At 30.0% G+C, this 27,744-nt stretch overlaps 1 protein-coding gene across 1 annotated transcript in view; it reads right to left on the reverse strand.

Moving 5' to 3' along the window:
• The window catches only part of LOC130675187 (polypeptide N-acetylgalactosaminyltransferase 2), a 99,078-nt gene extending 72,361 nt beyond the window's left edge, over positions 1-26,717 (reverse strand). The window contains exon 1 of the mRNA XM_057480725.1: positions 26,248-26,717. Coding sequence (XP_057336708.1) covers positions 26,248-26,337 — 90 coding nt within the window. The 5' untranslated portion in view covers positions 26,338-26,717. The remainder of the gene's footprint in view (positions 1-26,247) is intronic.
• Positions 26,718-27,744: the final 1,027 nt, after the last annotated feature.

A 27,744-nucleotide genomic window follows, 5' to 3' on the forward strand; every position in this document is an offset into this window, starting at 1 on the left:
CAAAGATGTATTACAAGTTCTGAAACTTTTGTTCAAAGGACACATCGGGTCGTCAGACATTGGAAAGGACTCGCACGCGGGAGATCAGGGTTCGAATCTCGGTTGAATCAAGTGATTTTTTAAAAAACAAAAATCCACACCAATATTAATACAGATGACAGAAATAATAATAATAATAAAAAGTTGAAAAACTATTAAAAATTTAATTTAATTTTTTTCCATTCTAACTCTCTAAATATGAATTAGTGATTTTTCACTAATTTCAAGTGAATATTCACTAATTGTCAATGCTACAATCGTACCACGCAGAATTAGTGAATATTCACTAAATGAATATGTGAATATTGGAATTCACTGATTTGATAAGTGAATATGAGAATCCACTAAATTGGAAAGTGAATATGGGAATCCAATGATTTCATCGGTAAAAAAAAATATTATATTGCGAAAAAAAATATAAGACACTTGTAATTAGATCCGAAATGTGATTAATGTATTAGAATCATTACTTAGAGGAAGTATACATGATTTTGATTGATGAAAAAATCCCGGTGACTGCTGGGCTCGAACCTGCATCCTTCCGATTCAAAGTCTTTGATGCTATCCACTGCGCTGGCCTACGCATGTGATCGCGTGAGTGTAAATAGTATATTCGTTATGATACCAAACAATAACTGATGAAGAAATAAAAAATCCGTGATGTTATGATTGACGTACTCTTCATATAAATATATTATTGTTCTGTACTTCTATTTTTTGTTTATTTTGAAAGTTTTTTATTAAAATTTTTAATAATAGCAGCATAATTATTAATTATATTTATATCTAGTAAAATGTTTAATTATTTGCTAGTTAAAGTTACTAGTGAAATTGTGAAATTCATAAATTAAGAAGTGAATAACAGTTTGACTTGTAGAAATTATGAAAATATCGCTAGTTCAATAGTGAAAATCACTAATTTGCTAGTGAAAATTATAGTACTAAATTTATTAGTGAGAATTCACTACTTTGTTATTTAAATACACTGATTATGAAGTGAATACTGCTTCACTAACGTAATTAATGAAATTTCCACTAATTCATGTTTAGAGAGAATATAGTAAAATTTACTAAACGGGATAGTAAAATTTACTAAACGACTTGTAAAATATGATAATCTGTTTATGAATTTTTCATATAAATCATAAGCGTTTCAAGATTGCTATCCAAATTTAGTAATTATTCTCATATTTTTTAGTAAAATTTACTATATTTTTTTCTCCGTGTATATAAAAAGTATCGAAAACCACCAAAGCCTTTTAAAGAAAAATGCTAAAGGGGTAGCAGCTAAAACTTTTCAGCTCCCCTATAAAGTATAAAAAGTCGGGTGTATTCAACAACATATGAACCACGTAAACTTGTTCTTGTTCGTGATGTAACAAAGTTAGTGAATAGAGAGCAGGTTTTAGTACCGACAAAGTTTGTAAGCGGTATTGACTGTCAAGAGTTTGATAATCCATAAAATAGGATTGTTTTGAAAACGAACGTCAATGCAGTACCCAGAGCTGACATATCATAAGACCGCAAATCGAGATTAAATAACAGATATCCAAGTATGAGAGACGGAAGCATACTTTATGGATTTAATGTATTTCATATTAATTAACCAAGTTTACAGTGGAAATGTTTAAACCACAATTATCGGTTAACCCAAAACTGGTTAGTGCTTTTGATGGAGCTCTGCTACTGTTAGTCCTGAATCTATTCAACTCTAGCCTACTCTAGTCTATTCCATTCTACTTCATACAACACACTGCTCCAGGAGCCATAGTTATAGTTGAGGATAACTGATTGTCCTACGGTCAACTCACTGCGGGAATTCTCTTAATCCAAGTCGTGGACAACATGTCAAATTCATACACACAAACTTAGTCATATATCATATATATAATATGCTGGTTTTCAGTAATTGAGCAACTTTGATCTGAGGAAACTCATCAGAAGCCAATTTCCCGAAGTTAATGGAAAACGGAAACAAATTTCGGTAAACTGGCCGCAATATTGATAAGCTGATAAATAAGTAGAAATATATAAGTGACTAATAGTGATCACGAGTACATCGGATATTGAGAAATAAATATGATATAGATTAGACTGATTCAAAAAAATCGACTAATTTTTTTTTTCTTCATTATATCGAAAATATTGTTGGAAATGACGAAAAAAAATACTGTGAAAGTTTGAGCTCTTAATATTAATATTAACAACTGCCGCATCGCGATTTTCTATTTCCCGTTTAAATAACGTGGGAAAATTTATTTTTTAAGCTTTGGAATTTTGTAGCTCACGGTGGGACCAATACTTTTGAATCTTCAAGACATATTCTTATGGGAAATTTGACGCTCTACAAAAAAGGTCTCTTATAATTTTTCGATATTTTTATTTCTTCAAAAGTAATTCGAAGTTAAAATTAGATTGACGATAAATTTTTACATTTTTTAAATTTTTTGACGCAACCATCAACTTTATCCGAAAATTTTAGAGGAAATTTTTTGTAGAGCATTTTATTTCCTACAACTTATCTCGGAGAAAATTTTCGAAATTTCTCATAAGTCGTAAGTTATTCGCAATTAACTGAAAATTCAATATAATTAATTTTGAGCAACAAAATTTAGATTATTTAAGAAAATTTTCAGTTAATTACAAATAACATACGACTTAAGTGAAATATCGAAAATTTTCTCTGAGATAAGTTGTAGGAAATAAAATGCTCTACAAAAAATGTCCTCTAAAATTTTCGGATAAAGTTGATGGTTGCGTCAAAAAATTTAAAAAATGTGAAAATTTATCGTCAATCTAACTTTAACTTCAAATAACTTTTGAAAAAATAAAAATATCGAAAAATTATCAGAGACCTTTTTTGTAGAGCGTCAAATTTCCCATAAGAATATGTCTTGAACATTTAAAAGTATTGGTCCCACCGAGAGCTACAAAATTCCAAAGCTTAAAAAATAAATTTTCCCATGTTATTTAAACGGGAAATAGAAAATCGCGATGCGGCAGCTGTTAATATTAATATTAAGAGCTCAAACTTTCACAGTATTTTTTTTCGTCATTTCCAACAATATTTTCGATATAATGAAGAAAATAAAAATTAGTCGATTTTTTTGAATCAGTCTAATATAGATGTTATATTAGAAGACTTGTCGGGGACAAATTAACAAATGAACTAATTTCGACGCTATTTAGTGCCAGCGCAATATTCGGTCGTATAGCTCTTTGGGTGTTATTAATATATGGCCGTGGACTGTAGGTTGTAAATTGCAGATTGTAAAGCTGGAAGCACATAAATATGAATATATATATATAAGAATTCGAAATTACGCTGTGGATGATAAACAATTGGTTTATCGAATTTTGAACGACACTAGTTGCTGCATTAGTTGTTTACGAGCTGGTCAGTTGCCACCGCAAGATTATAAATTAATATCGACATTCCTGGACTTTTCCGACCCTACTATATTAATGAAGGATGATTAATATTTTAAAATTACGAAATTAGGTCAATTCTTAAGCTGATTTAATCAGCTACCAATTTTTTATGACAATCCGTGTTCTGCCTTTTGATTGATTGAAGGGAAGTTGGGACTGGGGTGCGATCGCTAATGAATTTTAAGTCATTCATAGCAACGGAAATAAGTAAAATTTTACACAGCCTGACAGGTCGCAACTAAAAATTAGGCAACTGACGAACATTGAACTCTGATAAGTGAATAACCTACACGGAAAGAAAATTATGGCAGCGGTTCCCATAATTTTGTGAAATTTTTTCCTATACCATCATAGGAATTACGACCATAAATTATGGGAGCGGTTCCTATAATTATAGGAATGTTTCCCATAATTATAGGAATAGTTCCTATAATTATAGGAATGGTTCCTATAATTCATAGGAATACTTTCTATAATATTATGGGAATCATTCCTATAATTTATGGGAATGTTTCCTATAATTTATAGGAACCACTCCCATAAATTAAAGGAACCATTCCTATAATATTATGGGAATGGTTCCTATAATAGTATGGGAACTATTCCCATAATATTATGGGAATGATTCCCATAATGAAATTGGAATGGTTCCTATACCATTATGGGAATCATTCCCATAATATTACGGGAATAGTTCCCATACTATTATAGGAACCATTCCCATAATATTATGGGAATGGTTCCCATATTATCATGAAAAAATTAATTTAAAGAAGTGCGGTAATCACTTCTACAAAACACATAAATATTATTAAACATAAAAACAAAAATTCAAACATTGAAAAAAAAAATCGTATTTGGCAAAAAAACATTAAAATTTTTAACAAGAATTTTTTGTCAGCACAAAACATTCAAGAAAATTCAAATTTTGGAAAATTTCTACACTATTGTGCAAAAAAAAAAATTTAATGATATTATAGGGATGGTTCCCATAACATTATGGGAATAGTTCCCATAATATTATAGGAATAGTTCCTATACCAATATAGGAACCATTCCCATATCATTATGGGAACCATTCCCATAATGGTATGGGAATTATTTTCATACTATTATGAGGATGGTTCCCATAATATATGGGAACCATCTCTATAGTAGTATAGGTACTATTCCCATACCATTATGGGAATGGTTCCCATAATGGTATGGGAACTATTTTCATACTATTACGGGGATGGTTCCCATAATATATGGGAACCATCTCTATAGTAGTATAGGTACTATTCCCATAATGGTATGGGAACCATTCCCATATCATTATGGGAACCATCCCCATAATAGTATGAAAATAGTTCCCATACCATTATGGGAATGGTTCCCATAATGGTATGGGAATAGTACCTATACTACTATAGAGATGGTTCCCATATATTATGGGAACCATTCCCATAATGGTATGGGAACTATTTTCATACTATTATGGGGATGGTTCCCATAATATATGGGAACCATCCCTATAGTAGTATCGATACTATTCCCATACCATTATGGGAACCATTCCCATAATACATTGCAAAACCCCATAATTTTCTTTCCGTGTACTCAATATACTACAGTTTATCGAGCTCTTGACCTGACACAGAGTTCTTGCAGCTTCCAATGACAAGACTAATGTTCAGTTCAAACTTATAATTGATTATTCATGATCAAGAAGGAGAAAAAGTCGCATTATTAATGAAAGCGGAGTTTAGTCCATTAGTCTGGTGTCATAAAATGTAAATCTCAGATGATTTGAATATTTATACTTAATTAATTAAGTTTATAATTAATAATAGGATTTTTTCAAATTATTTCTGTCTGATGAACGAATGAATGAGATGTGATTTAAAAAGCGCCGTATAAAAATAAAAGTTTATGATTAATTCCTTCGGTAGTCTCGTGTACGGACATTAATCTTGAGAGACAATGATGAACTTTGTCGTAAATTTATCTACGAACGCTCAAAAAAAGATAAATCAGCTGCAACGTTTATAAATCTATTAATTATAATTTAGGAAGCGAGAAGATTTCGCGTCGAAGCCATCTAGCGGACATTTCAGAACTAAATAATGAATACCGCGGAATATTTAATTACTTTCGCAGCGAACTTGCGGAAATTTATGACGCAAGTAAAGTTAGTCAATTGACGAATAAATTTGTCAATTAATAAGTTTAGTAATTAAATAAATATTCAAGTCTAAGTACCAGGATAGTTTATACCAGAGATAATTAAACACCCAACAATTAGACAACAACAATAGTACTTATCACTCAAAAAGTTCCGGTTACACGTTAGTTTAAAGCTAAGGAGACTCTGTTAGCATACACTAGAGTTTCTCTGCAGTCCATGGACCGCCTGAGAGCTGTTAGCTCAACTCAACTTACTGCTCCTGTACTGCATCAAGTGTCACCAGTACGACAACTACGCAAATGTAATGTCAAGCGGAACCTAATATTGTTATTATACACGTCACTTAAAATATCTCGAGACTTTAAATCTGTTAAATACACTTTTAATTACTCTCACTTAATCTTTTTATTTTATTTCAAATAATAATCATTTAAATTTTTTTAAAAAGCGCGCGAAAAAATTTCTATTTGTCCCGAGAAATTTTTGTATTATGAATTGGAAACAAAATTTATTGTAGTCCTGAGAAAATATTTGTTGCCAATTTATGGCGGAAAAAATTTTGGGGCAAGAAATCCTTTTTTTCTGTGGGGAAAACGGACCACCCAAAAAAAACCTGACTAAAAAATTATTTATATCTTAGGGGAGGGTGGGGCAGAGCGGCCCCCCTGAAATTTTGATCAAAAAAAAATTTTTTGTTTTTTTGAGTAATTACTATAAATCCGATATGTTTGCGTATTTTTACCCCTACGCATGAAATTTGGGGCAAAATGAACAAGCCAAAAATTTTGAAAAAGTGATTTTTTCATATTTTTATCGTCAAATTAAAAAAAAATTATTATAATTCCACATTTCTAGCCCTACGCACAATACCTGGGGCAAAATGGACCAGCCGAAACTTCCGAAAAAATTATTTTTTCATATTTTTCGGCCGTTTCTCGATGTAAGAGGCAAATTTGGTCACTAAAAATTTATAAAAATGAAATTTTTTTTTTTAGTTGATAAATTTTTGAAATAAAGTAAAACTATAGAATTGTTTTTTTTTTTTTTATTAAATAACAATTAGTAATTAAGGTAATCGAGAGTGAACGATTTATTACACCTTAAAAAATTTTTTTCGAGTAATATAAAACCAAAAATAGTTGTCAAGAGAAAGAAATACATTCTTAATGATGAAAACAATTTAAAAAAAAAAAAAAACGAAAAAAAAAATTTTTTATCACTTTTTAGAGGGGGGCCGCTCTGCCCCACAAAAAAAATTTTTTTTTTTCAGAATTTTGGCAAAATGTCCATAAATTTGTTCGAAATAGGACAAAAGTAAAGTGATCTTATGGTTGAAAGCCACAAAAAGTAATAATTGGCTTAGGGGGGCCGCTCTGCCCACCCTCCCCTATAATTTTTATGGCCATCAATACATTGAGTCCACTAAAAAATCGCTGAAAAAAAATTTTGGGACACGAAATTTCCAAAAATGATGACATTTGGGAATTAAAATTCTTTACGAAATTTTTTGAGTGGCCCGTTTTGTCCCGGCTTTCCTCTACATATATATTTGCTGAGTCATAAATTACAACGACGATTTCGTGACATGAATAAAAAATGACCAAGAGGACTAGCCCGTCCATTAACACTCGAGAAGACACAAACAAATTATAAATATAACTTTTATATGAAAAAAATATAAAATATATAAAGAAAAACTTTCTTTTCGTGACGTTAAGATGTGACAGTAATTGTAAATTATTGTCATTATTTTATATTAATGTTAATTATTTCAAAAAAAGTGAAGGTGACGATTCATTAATATTAATATTAATATTTACAATAATTAATAATAATGCAGAGATTATGTCACGCTAATGAACTTGTGCTATTTAGTAGTAAATAGTAATGAATGGAAAGTAAAAATAAATATAAATGTTGACGTAAGATATTAATAGTATCAGGTGTCAATGGCACACGAAAGTGCTGATAAATAAATTTTTTAAATTTCCATTGTAATCAGAGTTTATAAATTTTAATTTATTGTTAGCCGAGTAATTGAAATAAAAGAGTTTTCATTTATGTTTTGTGTTTAAATTGTAATCGACTAACGAACCAGAGTTCAATTTTCAGTAAAACCGGAAATTTAAGGCGAAGATGTAATGAACGTTGAGGTAAAGCCAAGTGGGTAAAGTCACTTTAGGTTTGGCAATTATTCGGCAAACAAAGATGTCATGACTTAGGAACTAATGCTGGGTAAACTGAAACCGGAAGTGCTGGCATTTTAGCGGCAATATTATCGATTATTTCTGTTAATAAATTTAAATTACTATTATTATTAGCGCACTGATGATAATAACAGTAACAATAGAACTGAATACAGTTTAAATAAATAAAAAAAATCGGTAATTTAAATTATATAGAGTAATAAACGTGAAGAAATTTTTAAATCCGATTAAAAGACCATGAACGAGAGCAGTTTCTACGTGAGGACGGTGTAAAATTAAACTCAATGTACTTTTATCGTTTCACACTATTCCCACAGACATACGTAGTTAATCCCCGCATTATACTGACCGTGTCATTACGGCGTTATGACCAGTCCATGACAATGGCTCCCTTTGTTAGATTTTAATCTCGGATTTTTAAATTATTTCAAAAATCCTCACTATTGATTTAACCCAGCCTTATTACGGTAACCGTTCAAAATAAATGGACTTCATGGGTGGTTTTTGGAAAGGAAATTTAGTTATCTACAACTTTGGTCCTGACAAAAAATACTCTAGGATCAATATTTTTCAAGATACAGCCATTTGAACAATAGGAAAATTTTGTTTTTCCAAAAATTTATGTGGTCAGACTTTACGTGGCTGTAACTTTTGAACCAGTGGTCCTAGAATTTTTTTTATAAAGACCAAAGTTGTAGGAAATTGGATTTCCTTTCCAGAAACCACCTATGATGTCTGTTTATTTCGAATAGCTACCGAGATATTGATAATTAAAAATTTGGTATTTTGAAGATAAATCTGATGGGTGTTAATTAATTATTTATTTATTAAATAATGAATAGAAGAGAATTGATATGAGTGATAATACTCGAGTAATTACATTCCAATCATAAGCAAACACTAGAGACAAAGCTGGAGGTAGTACAAATAGTGATGAACATGAACATAATTGATATAGATTGATATACACACTATATATGGAGTTATATATATGACAAGTATGCAATAGCGATGTGAGGAACGTAGGAAGTTCATCCAGGTCAGTCGCGTTATCAATCATCGAGCTCATGAATGGACCACCGAGTTCAGGGCAATATCATAACTTTAATAAAAAATCATTTTTACTCCGTTACGTATTTTTTTTCTCTCCTTCCGCTTTCTCATGTTTATTCCCCTCATATTTTTTATGTCTAGTCTTTGGAAGCGACGTCTTCCCCAAGACTGACGGAGTCTGAGGGAAAACTTGCGGGTGATTGATAGACGAGATGAGATGAGTACTTAAGGAGGAGGGCCAATGGGAGATCAGTAAGAAACTTCTCACCCTCAAGCTCTTTTCATCTAAAGTCTTTGAATATATATAGATATATATAGATATAGGTATTGATATAGATATGATGACACGAACTAGAAGATTATGAGTTTTAAATTTCCCTCGTCACTTTGCGATCGGGTATCACGAGAGTTGAATAATTTTATTCAAAAAATACCTCATTTCAATTTCAATAAATTCATTTTATTTTTATTTAAATTCGTTATTTTTTAATATGGAACCGGTTAATAAAAATTTCAAGTTTCAACACGGAAAAGTATTTGAAATTTTTTTTAAAAACTTTTTTTATCACGATATTAATAAGAATTTCATTTTCCAAAAGTTTTCGAGGTGGAAAATTTATAGAAATGAATTTTCTATAGTTTTCAAGTAGAAATATTTTAAAAGGTAATATTTTCATGAAGAGAAAATGATAATTTTAGATTTTCTGAAAGTTTTTCGAACGAAAATTACAAAAAACAAAAATTTCGAAGATTTACTGATAAAAAAACGAATCAGAAATTGATTTTTCAAATATTTCCCGCGCAAAAGTTTAAAAAAAATTTTCGCACGGTTTTTCCGTGAAAATCTCAATAAATTTCATTTTCCAAAAGTTTTCGAGGTGGAAAATTTATATAAATGAATTTTCTATAGTTTTCAAGAACAAATATTTTAATAAGTAATATCTTTATGAAGAGAAAATGATAATTTAAGATTTTCTGAAAGTTTTTCGGACGAAAATTACAAAAAAAAAAAAAATTTCGAAGATTTGTTGCTGAAAAAACGGATCAAAAATTGATTTTTCAAATATTACCCACGCAAAAGTTTAACAAAAAAATTCCGGACGGTTTTGCAGTGAAAATCTCAATAAATTTCATTTTCCAAAAGTTTTCGAGGTGGAAAATAGATAGAAATGAATTTTCTATAGTTTTCAAGTAGAAATATTTTAAAAATTAATATTTTCATGAAGAGAAAATGATAATTTAAGATTTTCCGAAAGTTTTTCGAATGAAAATCACAAAAAAAAAAGAAATTTTGAAGATTTACTGCTAAAAAAACGGATCAGAAATTGATTTTTCAAATATTTCCCACGCAAAAGTTTAAAAAAAAATCCCGGACGGTTTTTCAGTGAAAATCTCAATAAATTTAAATTTTCAAAATATTTCCCTATCAAAATATCAAAAGAAATTTTTATCAAAGGATTTCCACTCTAAATAAACAACAAAGAAAAAACTTTCTATACTCTGGAGTCAAAAAATTGCCAAAAATAATTTTTCAACTTATTTCTGAATTAACAATAAGGAAAAATAAATAAAAATAAATTGTAAGAAGGATTCCAAGTTAAGAATTCTATTAGATTTATTTTGTCACGAATAAAAGTTAAAAAATAAATAAATAAATAGATAAACCGATTCAACAATAAATGTACTGTAGCGTAAAACCACGTAATGCAGTGTTCAATAAAAATCCTTTGATTTGATTTTCCACGCGTTTCAACCCACAATCCTTTTCTCTTCTTTTCTTACCAACTATCCCACCCCATTTCCACAACTCCGTCATCTCCAAGTTGTCTTACGTTTTTTAACGGCACGTTGCCCACCAATAGAAGCTGCAGCACATCGCTTTGTCATATTTTACACTCACCGACTCCAACTCCCTCAATCTCAATGACTTTTCATCCACTTTATTTATAAAACAGCTCAAAATAAAAACCCAACCCAGCCCAGCTCAACCCATTTCCCCCTATCCCACCCTATCGCAACATCCAAACAATCAAACAAACTCTCAAACATTTTTAAAAACGACCACAGCTTCGAATCCACCGACCAAAAAAAATTGTAGCAAAAAAACAAATTGAATTCTAGCAGAAAAAGTGCACGTATGGCAATAAAAGAATTTTATCCAAACGCCTCGAAAGATTTCTCTTTATTTCGACATCACGGATCTGCCAATACTCTGCCCACGAGAAATCGTGCCAAACTATTTTCATTGCTATCTATCCTCTATATATTTATATATATACGGGTAAGTATAAAAGGGATGACTCTAAACATAAATTGAACGAATAACGGAAGCGAAGTTGAGTTTTAAAGGACAAGGAGAGAGTTTGGTCAAAGGAGCCTTCACAAAAGCGCAACGTTGAGTTGCTCATAGACGAACTAGCTTACGAAATCCTGGGTAACCCTTCTTACCCTCCCTTCATTCTCAACTTTATACCCTTTACTCAACTAGAAACTACCCCTAGAGTAAGCTGCCGAGCTACTCTATACAAACTACAAAAGCATCAGCGCCTAGACCTTACAGACCCGGACCTAGACCTAAACCCAGTCTCAGACTACACCAGAGTTTAAGCTCAATTGGCAGCCTCTCTTTCTTTATCCCTCATTCTACAGGATTTCCTTGGCTATCATTTTCTGATCCTTACTTTCTAACCTCGATACTGCTGCTAAATCAGGGTAAATTCTACGGGATAATATTTTTTTAGTCAAAGTAAAAGGAAAACTTTTTGAAACCAGTGTAAGTATCAATAGCAGTGATAATATCAATAATAACCGACTCATTGATGCTTTGGACGCAGAGTACGTGGGTTCGAGTCCCAAGAACAGAATTTTTACCCCCATGTCCCAGGTCTCTGCTTCAGGAAGTGGCCACAGGAGGCGGTCTGTACACTACCAGGTTTTCTAGGGTTTTTCTTGTCCTTGTCTATCCATACAAAGTCACCGAGCTTCGAAATTTTTCCATAGATCGGCCGATGCCTGGTTTGCAATGATTGGCCAATAAATGGCTAACAATAAGTTATAGATCAAATTGAACGGAATATAGTATAGTGCCGGATAGCTCAACTGGTAGAGCACTCGGCGCGATACCGAATTGGTCTGGGTTCGATTCCCAGTTCGGGCTATCTATATTTTTCTCAATTTATCTATAAATTGTCTTATTGAAAAGGTTATTTGCATGTTTAGGTTTCCACTATATTTAAATATAACTACTGGCCCGTGCATGGTCAATGATTGGCAGTCGTCTTTTTGCTTATAAAAACGGCGCACAATTAACCGCCGTTTGTTGGCCAACGGTTTAATCGAGTGCTCTTGATACCAAGCTTTGGCTGATGATTGATTGCCACGATTTAGCCGATCTTCGGCCGATGCTTGAAAATTGGCAGCCATTCACGACCCAGTAATGGGCCGATTCTTTTTTTTTTGTATGTACAAAAACAGCTATCCGTCTAATCGCTATCGCGTATCAATTAAGTCGCATTCGCTATAACTATTAAGTTCTTACAATTTTAAGTGTAATTAGTTTGAGTAAATAACCAAATTATTTATTGATAAAATCTGTGTAATTGTTAATTGTTTAAAAATCCTCACGCCTAAACCAGATCCTCTTTTATTCGCTCATTTTACATTTTGGTCCTTCGAGCCGGATAGGCAGGGGTTAGGAAAATTCCGTAAAAAGGCAGGCAATAGGAAAAGGCAGATATTGAGGGCGGGCAGATTAAAACAATGAAGACTCAAGTGTTAAAGGTCACTGAGGCTGTACAATACAGCCCAATGATAATAATGATGATAATGATGTAAATTTGTGGAGGTAGATTGTGCGGGACTAAAAGAAAGTCCATATGGGCAAAGGAGGCGATACGCATGATGACTTCAAATTAACGTACATCAAGCATCAGAAACTGGTGAATGCTAGTAGGATATTATTTATATATAATAATAAGAAATTTCCGCAGACCGGTTTCGACGAATTTGGAGCAACCAGCCGTCGGCAATAAAAATCACGTAGCATTTAGTACCGTTACAAACTAGTGATCTCAACACCCGTCCACCCATACCCATTTATAGTTTTTTTATTTTATTATTTTTAAATTTATAAATAGCTCTTGATAAAATAATATATTAATAATATGCATACTCATAAATATTTATTCACTCGTTACTGCAAATTCGTAATTTAAATAATTACTTTTAAATATTTGATATGACTAAATAAAAATTTAAGTAGACAGGTATAGATACCGGAGATTAAGACAAGTCAATATAATAATAAATACTTGATAATTACTTGAATTTTAATTTATATTTTATAACTTGTGAGCGCGGTATTGTAAATAAAAGTGAGTAAATATAAATTTTTATATAATAGCAGATTGGGTATGCGGATGCGTTAAGCGGTTAATGTTCCAAGTTGGACAGTTTAACAAAATCTAATCATTTATCGCGAGTTAAAAAAAAATTTTTGTTTAAATACGCTGAGCAAAATGGAGCGAAAACAATTTTTTTAATAAATACGTGGGGCAAAATTGAGCGGACAAATTTTTGTTTGACTACGCGAGGCAAAATGGAGCGGACAAATTTTTGTTTGACTATGCGGGGCAAAATGGAGCGAAAAAAATTTTTTAAATAAATGCGTGGGGCAAAATGGAGCGAAAAAAATTTTTTAAATAAATACGTGGGCCAAAATTAAGCGAAAAAATTATTGCTTGACTACGCGTGGCAAAATGGAGCGAAAAAAATTTTTTAAATAAATGCGTGGGGCAAAATGGAGTGAAAACAATTTTTTAAATAAATACGTGGGCCAAAATTAAGCGAAAAAATTATTGCTTAACTACGCGGGGCAAAATGGAGCGAAAACAATTTTTTAAATAAATGCGTGGGGCAAAATGGAGTGGACAAATTATTGTTTAAATATGCGGGGCAAAATAGAGCGAAAACAATTTTTTAAATAAATACGTGGGCCAAAATTAAGCGAAAAAATTATTGCTCAACTACGCGGGGCAAAATGGAGCGAAAACAATTTTTTAAATAAATGCGTGGGGCAAAATGGAGTGGACAAATTATTGTTTAAATATGCGGGGCAAAATAGAGCGAAAACAATTTGTTACATAGATACGTGGGACAAAATTGAGCGAAAAAATTTTTGCTTGACTACGCGGGGCAAAATGGAGCGAAACATTATTTTTAATTAAATAATTTATGAAATAAATAAAATTACAGGTGAGTTAGGTCTCATGACGTAGATTTAACTTCTGGTCGAAATAAAATTGAAAAATAAACTTTTACCGTAATCACGATCGCTATAACGTAATATACGAATGTATGATAAAAAAAAAATATTCACGGACATTAAATGTGGATAAGTGAAAGAAAGAGATAGGAAGAGTCAACATATAAATTCCAGATCGTCAAGGACGAGTGGAGAATGGGAACGAGACCTTTCTTTCACTCTTTGATTTTTTATCTTTATCACTCCCGGTTAGGTGGAAGGTGTAAGAGCAGTCTGGTCTAGTGTCTAATCTTATGGAACATCTTTCATCACGGATTTCATGCACTGGCTGCAATAATCCCTGACATTTAGTGCGCGCTTTATCATCATTATCGTACGTTATTGATGCGGTAATATATAAATCGCTTTTTTATTTTTTTTTTGTTTTATGCCAAAAGCGGGTAATTATTTTGTTTTATTGTTAAATTCAATTTATTTAATTACTCAATTTCTACTTGACGTTATACTTAACGGAGCCGGAATTTTTTTTTTTTTAGATCTGAGTTTTGATGGAGTGGAAAAATTATTTGAGAAAGAAATGAAATTTTTTTTTTAAGAGAAGGATTTTGACTTAAAATTAAAAAAATGATTTTAATGACAGGAGAAAATAAAAATTTCTATTATAAATTAATTAAAAAAAATCAATTATTTTTATCTATTAAAAAAAAAAAAAAATGAGTACTGAACAATGGCGTGTCTGTATTTTTTGCCTATGAAACCGTAAGTTAATCAGTCTCGGTAACATCGTGAGTGCAAAGCACGTTGAGGGCACGATAGTAGAATCTTTTTTATATCTACTTTTTTTTTTTTATTTTATTTTATTTATTTTTTTTTACTTTACGGCGGCTATACCATCTCGTTTGGTTTCATGGCCGCTGGCTCGTCATTGCTTCTTTTTAGCGGGCTCGACTAATCCAACGTAATTAGACTGCGGGTGTGGTGTACACTACACCAGTACACAGTACAAAGGATGCAAGGAAAAGAGAATAAGTAGAATGAAGAAAAAAAAATTTGCATTTAACGAATAAAAAAAATATAAAATAAAGACGCTAATCGAGTTAACATGACTCGCGCTTTTCTTCACCGATTTCTATCCCGTAAAATGAATCATGACTTTTTAAATATTTTCACCCTCTCCCCTATAATTAATAGGGAGGGTGGGGCAGAGCGGCCCCCCTAAGCCAATTATTACTTTTTGTGGCATTCAACCATAAGATCACTTTACTTTTGTCCTATTTTGAACAAATTTATGGACATTTTGCCGAAATTCTGAAAAAAAATTTTTTTTTGTGGGGCAGAGCGGCCGCCCCTCCAAAAAATGATAAAAAATTTTTTTTTTCGTTTTTTTTTTTTTTAATTGTTTTCATCATTAAGAATGTATTTCTTTCTCTTGACAACTATTTTTGGTTTTATGTTACTCGAAAAAAATTTTTTAAGGTGTAATAAATCGTTCACTCTCGATTACCTTAATTACTAATTGTTATTTAATAAAAAAAAAAAACAATTCTATAGTTTTACTTTATTTCAAAAATTTATCAACTAAAAAAAAAAATTTTATTTTTATAAATTTTTAGTGACCATATTTGCCTCTTACATCGAGAAACGGCCGAAAAATATGAAAAAATAATTTTTTCGGAAGTTTCGGCTGGTCCATTTTGCCCCAGGTGTTATGCGTAGGGCTAGAAATGTGGAATTATAATAATTTTTTTTTAATTTGACAATAAAAATATGAAAAAATCACTTTTTCAAAATTTTGGGCTTGTTCATTTTGCCCCAAATGTCATGCGTAGGGGTAAAAATGCGCAAACACATCAGATTTATAGTAATTACTCAAAAAAACAAAAAATTTTTTTTTGATCAAAATTTCAGGGGGGTCGCTCTGCCCCACCCTCCCTTAATTAATACTGATGATTTATTTCCGTCAAAATGTTTTTTAAAATAAAATTCATAATTAGATACTGCCCCACTCTTTTTCTCCAAATTAGTATGAACTCCCGTATATTTATTAAATATATGTGTAAATGAATAAGTATATATTTATTTGGATTATGAACAAAATGAAAAGGGTTTTTGTGGTGGAACTTGGAGATTCCGTGACATTTCCCGTGACACTAGACTGGCATAAAACGACATATATATACATATATATATATAATATATATACGGCAAAGCTTAACAAAGGATTTCACTGCAATAAATCTCACTCGAACTTTACTCTTCTTCCTCCCACTCTTTACCTCTCTCTTTTTTTTTGTTCACTACCTTCGCTATATTTTTTCACTTGCCACGAGGTCAAAAATTAACTACCATTGTCAGCTCATTTTATTTTTAATTAAAAAAATTTAATATTATTTTTAAAAAAATTTAAATTATAGATTTTAAATATTTATTTAAATATTTTTGTAATTTATATCCTGCCCAATTTGCAATAAAAATTTTTATGATTTTTGACCTACTAAAATTTTTTTCTTTTTTGAAAGATCGGGATCTTTAGACATCTTTTGAAAAATAATAATAAAAAACTTAATAACATAATATAGTTGAAAAGATTTTTTAAATTGCTGACGATGCCAACTTAAAGCTCAGTATATAAAAGTTTCTATATATATATATATATATATATATATATATATATATATATATATATATATATATATATATATATAAATATATATTTGAACATTAGCATTGCCTAGACGAAAAGTACCGCCATCAATATTATCTCTCACTGGTCGACTTTACTAATGCTTCACTTTATATATATATTATATATATATATATATATATATATATATATATATATATATATATATATATATATATATATATATATATATGTATATGTATATTATGTTCCTAACACTGCAAGTTGGAAAACAATGCGACTGTAATTAATTACATAACTTATTATAAAATCGTCTGGAACTTAATTTTTAATTTCCAAAAAAAAAAAAAAATAATAAAATTTATGACCTCAAGCAAATTAAATATTAAATATTTAAATTAAAATTATTATTAAATCATAAAAAAGTTATTTCAGTCTCTACTAATAAATATTTGAGCTTTCATAAATGCGAAAATAAATTTTTGGTGTGAGTGGTTTTAATGTTGCTTTAAAATTTATTATTATTATTATTATTATTATTATTATTATTATTATTATTATTATTATTATTATTATTATTATTATTATTATTTGTGAGGATTGTAATAAATATATAAATGTAATTTTATTTGTAATAATTAAATTTTAAATAAATAGAAGAGGGTTTTATATTAAAAACAAGTAAACATGCATTGTTATATCAAGAATTGCGGGAAAATAAATTCATTTGCATGAAAAAATTTTACTTTTGTTTACCCACTCGCTATTTTAAATAAAAGTAAAAAAAAATTTTTTTTTAATTACACAGTTAATTTTTGGGATAAATTTTTTTTTCGTAAATGTGATATGAGAATTAAAAATTCATGTAAAAATATAATTGGAAGGGACGTTTGCATTCTCAATTAACGCGGGAAATTTTCGCGGTTTAATTTAAAATTTTTTTTGTTGCAAAAAAAAATCTACACGGAAAGAAAATTATGGCAGCGGTTCCCATAATTTTGTGAAAATTTTTCCTATACCATCATAGGAATTACGACCATAAATTATGGGAGCGATTCCTATAATTATAGGAATGATTCCCATAATTATAGGAATAGTTCCTATAATTATGGGAATGGTTCCTATAATTATAGGAATGGTTCCTATAATTTATAGGAATACTTTCTATAATATTATGGGAATCATTCCTATAATTTATGGGAATGGTTCCTATAATTTATAGGAACCATTTCCATAAATTATAGGAACCATTCCCATAATATTATAGGAATGGTTCTTATAATAGTATGGGAACTATTCCCATAATATTATGGGAATGATTCCCATAATGCAATTGGAATGGTTCGTATACCATTATGGGAATAGTTCCCATACTATTATAAAAAGTATTCCTATAAATTATAGGAACCATTCCTATAATATTATGGGAATGGTTCCCATATTATCATGATGGAACCATTCCCATAATGGTATGGGAACCATTCCCATGATGGTACGGAAACTATTCTCATACTATTATGGGGATGGTTCCCATAATTATAGGAATAGTTCCTATAATTATGGGAATGGTTCCTATAATTATAGGAATGGTTCCTATAATTTATAGGAATACTTTTTATAATATTATAGGAACCATTCCCATAATATTATAGGAATGGTTCTTATAATAGTATGGAAACTATTCCCATAATATTATGGGAATGATTCCCATAATGCAATTGGAATGGTTCGTATACCATTATGGGAATAGTTCCCATACTATTATAGAAAGTATTCCTATAAATTATAGGAACCATTCCTATAATTATACGAACCATTCCCATAATTATAGGAACCATTCCTATAATATTATGGGAATGGTTCCCATATTATCATGATGGAACCATTACCATAATGTTATGGGAACCATTCCCATAATGGTATGGGAACCATTCCCATAATGGTATGGGAACCATTCCCATAATGGTATGGGAACCATTCTCATAATGGTATGGGAACTATTCTCATACTATTATGGGGATGGTTCCCATAATATATAGGAACCATCCGTATAGTAGTATAGGTACTATTCCCATACCATTATGGGAACCATTCCCATAATGCATAGCAAAACTTCCCATAATTTTCTTTCCGTGTATTGGATTTAAAAATGAAAACTAAATAAATAAAAATATTTATTGTGGGTAAAAAATAGCAAATATTTAAAAAAAGTAAAATAATTATTTGGAAAAAAAATTTGTCCGAAAGCAGGACTTGGACCTGGGGGAATTTAACGCTCAGTTTCCACCAGATTTTTCAAACGAAATACCTGTCTGATATCCGGGGTAAACGAGTGGTTGACTCAGTTATTTTTTTTTTTCCACCCTCTGGACCTCCCCCCACTCCTCGGCCTTCCTTGTCTCCAGTGTAACGTTAGCGAATTTAGTTACCGTCATGTGTATCTCGAATATAGGATTCAAAATACCGCAGTGCGTCGTATTTATTCGTTTAAATTTTATTTCACAGCTTTCCTTTATCTCCAAAAAAATATTTTTATTATTTTTATGCTCTACACACGCGTTAATCACGATTACACACGGATAACACGCGACTTTTTTTATATAAAATAAATTTATCTCATATTTAGTGACATGAATAAATAATATTCATATAAAAAAATAATAATAAATATTCATCCGTTAAAATTTACAAAGCCGCGATATTTTTTAAATATTTAACCCCAGTGTTTTTTTATTAATAAACAAAAAATTATTTACCGTAATCCGAACAAAAAACAAGATGTGTATTATTTAAAAATAAAATTCTTAGTGCAATAAAAGCAAAGTTTGTCGTACAAATTTATTTTACCTCAGAGGAGAAATAGGACAGGGAGGAAAAGTATCGAGCGCGTTTCTATCGCAATAGATCTAATGATTTAACAGTAAAACTAAAGTTACTTCAAACAGCTAGCAGCTCTTGAGGTATGTGTTATGTGTAAATGTAAAGGGTACTGGAGTACCTTTTCCAGTATATAACGATAGAGTACCAACTACTGAAGATAAATACATGGGGGAAGTCGGGCAAAATGGGACAGCTAAGGAAATAATGGATTTTTCTGCATGGAAATGCGGTAAATTTTCTTTTTTTCTACTTGAATTTAAAAATCGAACAAAATTTCCAGAGCCATAGAAAAATTTTTTGACGTGGGCAAAACGGGCCATCTCCCAAAAAGTAAAAAAATTTACAAAAATGACGAGAGTCATAGGGGAGGGTGGGGCAGAGCGGCCCCCCTGAAATTTTGATCAAAAAAAATTTTTTTTTGACTAATTACTATAAATCCGATGTGTTTGCGCATTTTTACCCCACGCATGACATTTGGGGCAAAATGAACAAGCCAAAAATTTTGAAAAAGTGATTTTTTCATATTTTTATCGTGAAATTAAAAAAAAATTATTATAATTCCACATTTCTAGCCCTACGCATAACACCTGGGGCAAAATGGACCAGCCGAAACTTCCGAAAAAATTATTTTTTCATATTTTTCGGCCGTTTCTCGATGTAAGAGGCAAATTCGGTCACTAAAAATTTATAAAAATAAAATTTTTTTTTTTTAGTTGACAAATTTTTGAAATAAAGTAAAACTATAGAATTATTTTTTTTTTTTTTTATTAAATAACAATTAGTAATTAAGGTAATCGAGAGTGAACGATTTATTACACCTTAAAAATTTTTTTCGAGTAATATAAAACCAAAAATAGTTGTCAAGAGAAAGAAATACATTCTTAATGATGAAAACAATTTAAAAAAAAAAAAAAACGAAAAGAAAAATTTTTATCATTTTTTGGAGGGGGGCCGCTCTGCCCCACAAAAAAATTTTTTTTTTTTAGAATTTCGGCAAAATGTCCATAAATTTGTTCGAAATAGGACAAAAGTAAAGTGATCTTATAGTTGAAAGCCACAAAAGTAATAATTGGCTTAGGGGGGCCGCTCTGCCCCACCCTCCCCTAAAAGACAAAAAAAAATTTTACCAAATTTTTGGAAGGTCTGTTTTTCCCGCCTTACCCCTGGGTGTGTAGTGTACAGAGAGTAGAGTTCTGTAGTGTGTGCAATAATGTAGGGATAGAAATAGATGCCACGGTACGTAAACTTGTGTCGAACGAGAACCAACGCACGTAACGCACATAAATGCTGATATAGACACCCTTATACCCTAGTCTGCTAGTCTACACTCCCTAGTGACAAAGCCTTTGACCCTAGTAGACTACTACCCCAAGTATCGTGCACCCAGCTCGAGCTCGAGACGTTAAACCCTCATAAATCGATCTATTCTCACGACCCGCCCTTTACTTTTCCATTTTTTTTTTTTTTCATATTTTAATATCCGATTCTCTCAGTAATATTAATATGAAACTCCTTAATAAATATATATCATATTTTCAAATATTTGAATTTCATTAATTCTTTTTTTATTTTGAATATTAGAAGCGCGGGAAAAATTCACCAGATGTCAAATTCAGTGACCAAATTGCAGGATTTATTTTAAGTAAAAAATTAATTTTTAATAAATGCAATTTTTTTTTATAAATTAATTATGTAATTAATTACCGGTAATGAGATTGTCAACACGATGATTATTAATAATTATGATAAATTTTTATAGCTGATTTCCAATAAATAAAATAGAGAAAAAAATGTATTTAATTATGGGAAGTCTTTAAATAAATGGCTCGTGTCGGTAATTAATTAAAACTGTTATTAATTAGCGAATTGACATAAAAAAAATATAAATAAAACGGTATTTAATAATTTACAAGATTCATTATCGGACATTTGGAATTGGATCAGTTGAAACGCGAATTCAAATCTATATCACTATCAGATGTGTTAGTATACTGAGTAAATATTCATCTGTATATATATGTACACATGTATATAAATAAATATACAAAACGAGAGAGTAGTTAAAGTGTTGTGGAGTGAGAGACGAAAATGTCAACTCAATAAAATACAAATTCACCCAAGCATTGATACAAAACACATGCATCCAATTTTATATATCTACATATTGGTTCATCTGCTCTCATCCCATTCTCCCCTCTCTTCCCCACCCTCCCCCCTTTGTATCAAGTACTCCAATATTTATTATTACGCATAGCTATTATTTATGCGGTTTAAAATTAAATGTACTTTTATTATCTGACTTTATACTTCAATGGACTGTAATTATTTTTAAATTTTCTTATTATTCCAATACTTACAAATTATTTTAACACATGAATAATTCGAATAGTTGAATAATTATCAAATTTACGAATGATTTAAACACATGAATAATTCGAATATTTACGAATAATTTTAATAATGCGAATAGTTCGAATAATTTTCAAGTTTACGAATGATTTGAACACATGAACAATTCGAATAATTAAAAAATTTTTGAATTATTCGAATACAAATAATTCGAATAAATTAACGAATGATTTGAACACATGAATAATTCGAATATTTACGAATAATTTTAATAATGCGAATAGTTCGAATAATTTTCAAGTTTACGAATGATTTGAACACATGAACAATTCGAATAATTTAAAAATTTTTGAATTATTCGAATACAAATAATTCGAATAATTATAGAATTGAAGGATTTACAAATAATTCGAGTAATTCGAATAATTGAGAAATCGACGAATCATTCGAACATTTAAAAATAATTCGAAAATCGACGAATAACTCGAACACTTACGAATAATTTGAATAATTCGAATAGTTCAAATGATTATAAAACTTATGAACAATTCGCAAATTTACAAATAATTCGAATAATTACAGAATTAACGAATAATTCGAACATTTGCAAATAATTCGAACACTTACGAATAATTCGAATATTTATAAATAATTCGAAAAGTTCAAATAATTATCAAATTTACAAATGATTTGAACACATGAATAATTCGAATATTTACGAATAATTTTAATAATGCGAATAGTTCGAATAATTTTCAAGTTTACGAATGATTTGAACACATGAACAATTCGAATAATTGAAAAATTTACGAATTATTCGAACACAAATAATTCGAATAATTATAGAATTGAAGAATACCTCAAAGATTTACAAGTAACTCGAATAATTCGAGTAGTTCAAATAATTAAGAAATCGACGAATCGTTCGAACATTTAAAAATAATTCGAAAACCGACGAATAACTCGAACACTTACGAATACTTTGAATAATTCGAATAGTTCAAATGATTATAAAACTTATGAACAATTCGAAAATTTACAAATAATTCGAACATTTGCTAATAATTCGAACACTTACGAATAATTCGAATATTTATAAATAATTCGAATAGTTCAAATAATTATAAAATTTACAAATGATTTGAACACATGAATAATATTAATAATTGGAAAATTTACGAGTTATTCGAACACAAATCATTCGAATAATTCTAATCGTTTGAGTAATTTGACCAGGTGAATAATTTGAATACAGAATTGAAGAATACTTCAAAGATTTACAAATAACTCGATTAATTCGAATAGTTCAAATAATTGAGAAATCGAGGAATCATTCGAACATTTAAAATAATTCGAAAACTGACGAATAACTCGAACACTTACGAATACTTTGGAAAATTCGAATAGTTCAAATGATTATAAAACTTATGAATAATTCGAAAATTTGCAAATAATTCGAACACTTACGAATAATTCGAATAGTTCGAGTAATTTGAAAATTTACAAATAATTTCAACACATGAATAATTCGAATAATTATAAAATTTACGAATAATTCGAATATTCATAAATAATTCGAATAGTTTAAATAATTTTCAAATTTACAAATAATTTGAATACATGAATCATTCGAATAATTGGAAAATCTACAGATAGTTCGAATGCTGAAAATAATTCGAATAATTCGAAAATTTCCAAATAATTTGAAAACTTACAAATAATTCAAATTCCCTAATAATTTGATAAAAATTTCGTACCAAATATAAATATTCGATTTGAACGCTATACTATTGACATACTCCTAAAATATAAAAACATATATTCATATATTTATTTATTTATAAGCAATAAATAGTAAAAAAGACATAAGTCAAGTTATATTGGTTGGAAAAAGTCATAAATAAAAAAGTAAAATTACTCGAGTAGTTTAAAACGCCGTATGTTGGATTGAACTTGATGGTAATGGCGCGCAAGTAACGGCGTCTAGCGCGACAATACGTGCGTCAATGCGCGACAATAAAATATTTTTATCGACAGATAAATTAAGAATGTTGAAAAAAAACATATATATTTTTCTATGGAACCAGAGCTGACTAATTACCGGCAAGACTGCATAGCAGATCTTGATTACATTCAGTTACAGGAGCCATCGACACGAAAATGTGCTCGGTAATGAAAGAGTAAAGGGAGAGTGAATAAAATTTCACTGCACGAGAATGTATTGTTTTAAATTTCCGGATCTCATTGTCAAAGTCCGCGGGTATCCTCGAGGGAAAAAGATGACAGATAGGAGCGAACAGAGAAGGAAACAACTGGATGATATGGATGGGTTGCGGCCGTTGAAAAAAGAGAAAGAGTCTGTTCTACAAAGGAAAATATCAACAAAAGTAAATAACTCTCTCTCATTGGTACATTTTGTAAATTCTCTTCAACATTAATTGTTTGTTGAAAATTTTAAATTCTTTTAAACCGCACAAATAACAATTACTATAATAAATTTAAATTGTCGTTGTTCAAAACTCCCGCCACCCCTTTCATAATTCAAATTATTAAATAATCAATTACTCGAACGTTGACTCACGTTTCCGCGTTATTCAAACTGCGGTTCGGCGCTAATTGCTCCGACTTTATGGCAATTGAGATTTTTTTTTTTTAATCAATCTTACGGTCCTTTTTTACGGAAACTAGAGCAGCCAGAGACTTCCGGTTAGTTTTAAAAATTATTCAGAACTTTATGAATAAACTGAAGCTCATTAATCTTCAATATTTTAACTGAATTTTTTTTTCGCGGTTATAAAATTTTTGATTTTTTTATATTTTTTTTGCTGGATTAAATACATAATTTTACGGCCAACAAAAAAGTATAATGGCGCGAATTGATAAATTTGAAATTTAAAATAAAAAACTATTGAAAGTTTTTTGGTCGACCATCAGAATTTCTAATTAAAGGCTCGAATGAAAGTTTTATTGTACACTGAATAATTGTAAACAATAGAACAAAAAAACTGCAAGCAAACAAAAAAAAATTAATTTTTTTTTTCAGAATTTACTGGAAATGAAACTGTCGTGCAAAAATTTTTTTATAAAACAAAATTAAAATAAAAATAAACATAACCGTAAACATGTTGTTGATGGGCTAGTTATGTCATTATGACATCTGCAAAAATAGCAACGTAACACATGGGTAAAACGTGTACGAAGTCTCGAACTTGGCAACAGAAAATTTCATTCGCGAAGTCGCGAACTAAATTAAACAGTAGCCGCATAAAAAATTCAAACTTTTTTTTTTTGATGACATACATTTATATATACATATATATAAATTTATACACAGAAAAAAATAATTTCTGGACGCAGTAAAAATTTTTCATTATGAATTGAAACCCAAAATTTTTTTTTTACTCCAGTAAATTTTTTATGATCCTGAAGTTAACAGACGATCAACAATTTTTCGATTTTTTTTAAACAAATCAATAACAAAAAAAAAAAAAAAACTAAAAATATGCGCATGTAGAAAATTAAAAAATCTATATGTGCAATTTTTTCAAATTTGTTTTTTTTTTTATTTATCGTTTTTAAAAAAAGTCAAAAATTTTTAGACGTCGGCTAACTTCAGTATCAAAATTTTTTTTTGCTCCAAGAAATTTTTGTTTTTAATTTATAATGCAAAAAATTTCTTAGGGTAAGCAAAATTTTTTTTGCGCCAAGATATATATATATATATGTAGACAATTAAATATCCTTCTACACTAAAGTAATCCACGAGCTCCAAACAGACACAAACTTGAATTAGAAAATAGTTTAAGTTTTAACCTCCAGCAACTTGAAAACAGAAACTGTCAAGTGAATTTTCAACCTAATAAACCTCAACATATCAAACAAATGATAAAAAACATAAATACTCATAATAAACCCCATGATTAATTCGCTTTCTTAAATGAAAAAGAAATTATCCAGCAGAATTTGAATTTTCGCGGGAAAATTTATAATTTAAAAATTTTAAATTTTAATTCGTGCACTGACGATATTCTGATTGACTTATTAATGAATTGACAATAAAATTCAAATAATGAAAAAATAAAGCGGGAAAATTTTAAATTTTAAAATTTTAAATTTAAATGCGTGCACTAACAATATTTCGATTGACTTATCAGTAAATTGAAAATAAAATTCAAATAATAAAAAAATAAAGCGGGAAAATTTGACTCACCTTGTTGTCTCTGGAGCTGTGGTAGTAATAAACGAAAACAAACATCCAGGCACAGGAAAGCAGGAGCACAATTTTAACATTTCGCCTCATAGTTGTTTGATATTTTAAAAAATGTATAGACGTATGTATTTTAAAATATCTGTAGTTTATCTGAGTGAATCGCGAATCCCAGCGAGCTCTTCTCTCGTTTATCGACCGTAGCCACCAGTAAAACTGACGTTTCCCCACGTAGAACGCGAACGACAAACCCTTATGACAAACACGCGAATTATCGGGCACTTATTTTTAGTACCTGGTACTGAGGTTGAGTTTTAAATTGTTTTTGCTACACGATAGACCACTAACATGCACACACAACACGCAATTTATAAACAAACGTGATAGTAAATATTGTAGTTTATTTATTTTTATTATTGTGGTCTGACTACCGACGAATACCAGCCGGCAGCCGAAGCCCTACTGACTACTGATTTAAATGATCGTGAGAATGTCGTGCGCGCGTAACATTGCAGGTGACGCTTCGGGCATCAATACGAAGCCCAGCGGAAGCTTACGAACTAGTACGAGTGCGAACGAACCCATCCGGGGATAACTGAAGACTTCCGGGCGCTGACGGAAAATCACGAATTTTAACGGAGTGACCCGAAGGGCGTGAAATTAAGACTTTTAAATTATTTATTTTTTAAATTCTATTAGATTTTTGGCGGTAAATAGAAAGTTTGAAAAATTATTTTGGTGAATATTTGGAACAAAAAATAATTCAGGGAATGAAAAAAAAAATTTAAGGGAAAATTTAGGGAATGAAAATAAAAATGGCTTTGAATCTCTGGTGGAAAATTAATTTCTCAAGAAAAATTTAATAAAATTAACAAGAATTTTTGAAATTTTAAATTCCCGCCATTTTTTAAATAATCAGCTGATTTGATTCTGAGATAAATTGGGTATATATTTATATATATATGAACTTTTGAACTTACTCGACACAAAAACATGTCAAAATTTTCAAAATTTGTAGCAGGGGACATGCGCAGAAGTAAAATTTCTATAAAATCTACCGAAAGTGAATAATTTTTTTTTTTTTCCAAAAATATTCATATTCAGGATTAAGGAAAAAAAAAAGAAAATTGTTTGTGGTTTTTTTTTAAGGAAAAAAAAGTAAAGTGAATCGAAAAGTAAGTCAAGCGTAAAGTGAAATGCCCTTTAATGAAAATGAAAATGGCTTTGAATCTGTGGTGGAAAATTAATTTCTCAAGAAAAATTAATAAAATTAACAAGAATTTTTGAAATTTTAAATTCCCGCCATTTTTTAAATAATCAGCTGATTTGATTCTGAGATAAATTGGGTATATATTTATATATATATGAACTTTTGAACTTACTCGACACAAAATGATGTCAAAATTTGTAGCAGGGGACATGCGCAGTCGTAAAATTTCTACAAAATCTACCAAAAGTGAATAATTTTTTTTTTTCCAAAAATTTTCATATTCAGGATTA

The sequence above is a fragment of the Microplitis mediator genome, chromosome 9 (assembly GCF_029852145.1).
Source record: "Microplitis mediator isolate UGA2020A chromosome 9, iyMicMedi2.1, whole genome shotgun sequence".
Classification (NCBI taxonomy): Eukaryota; Metazoa; Arthropoda; class Insecta; order Hymenoptera; family Braconidae; genus Microplitis; species Microplitis mediator.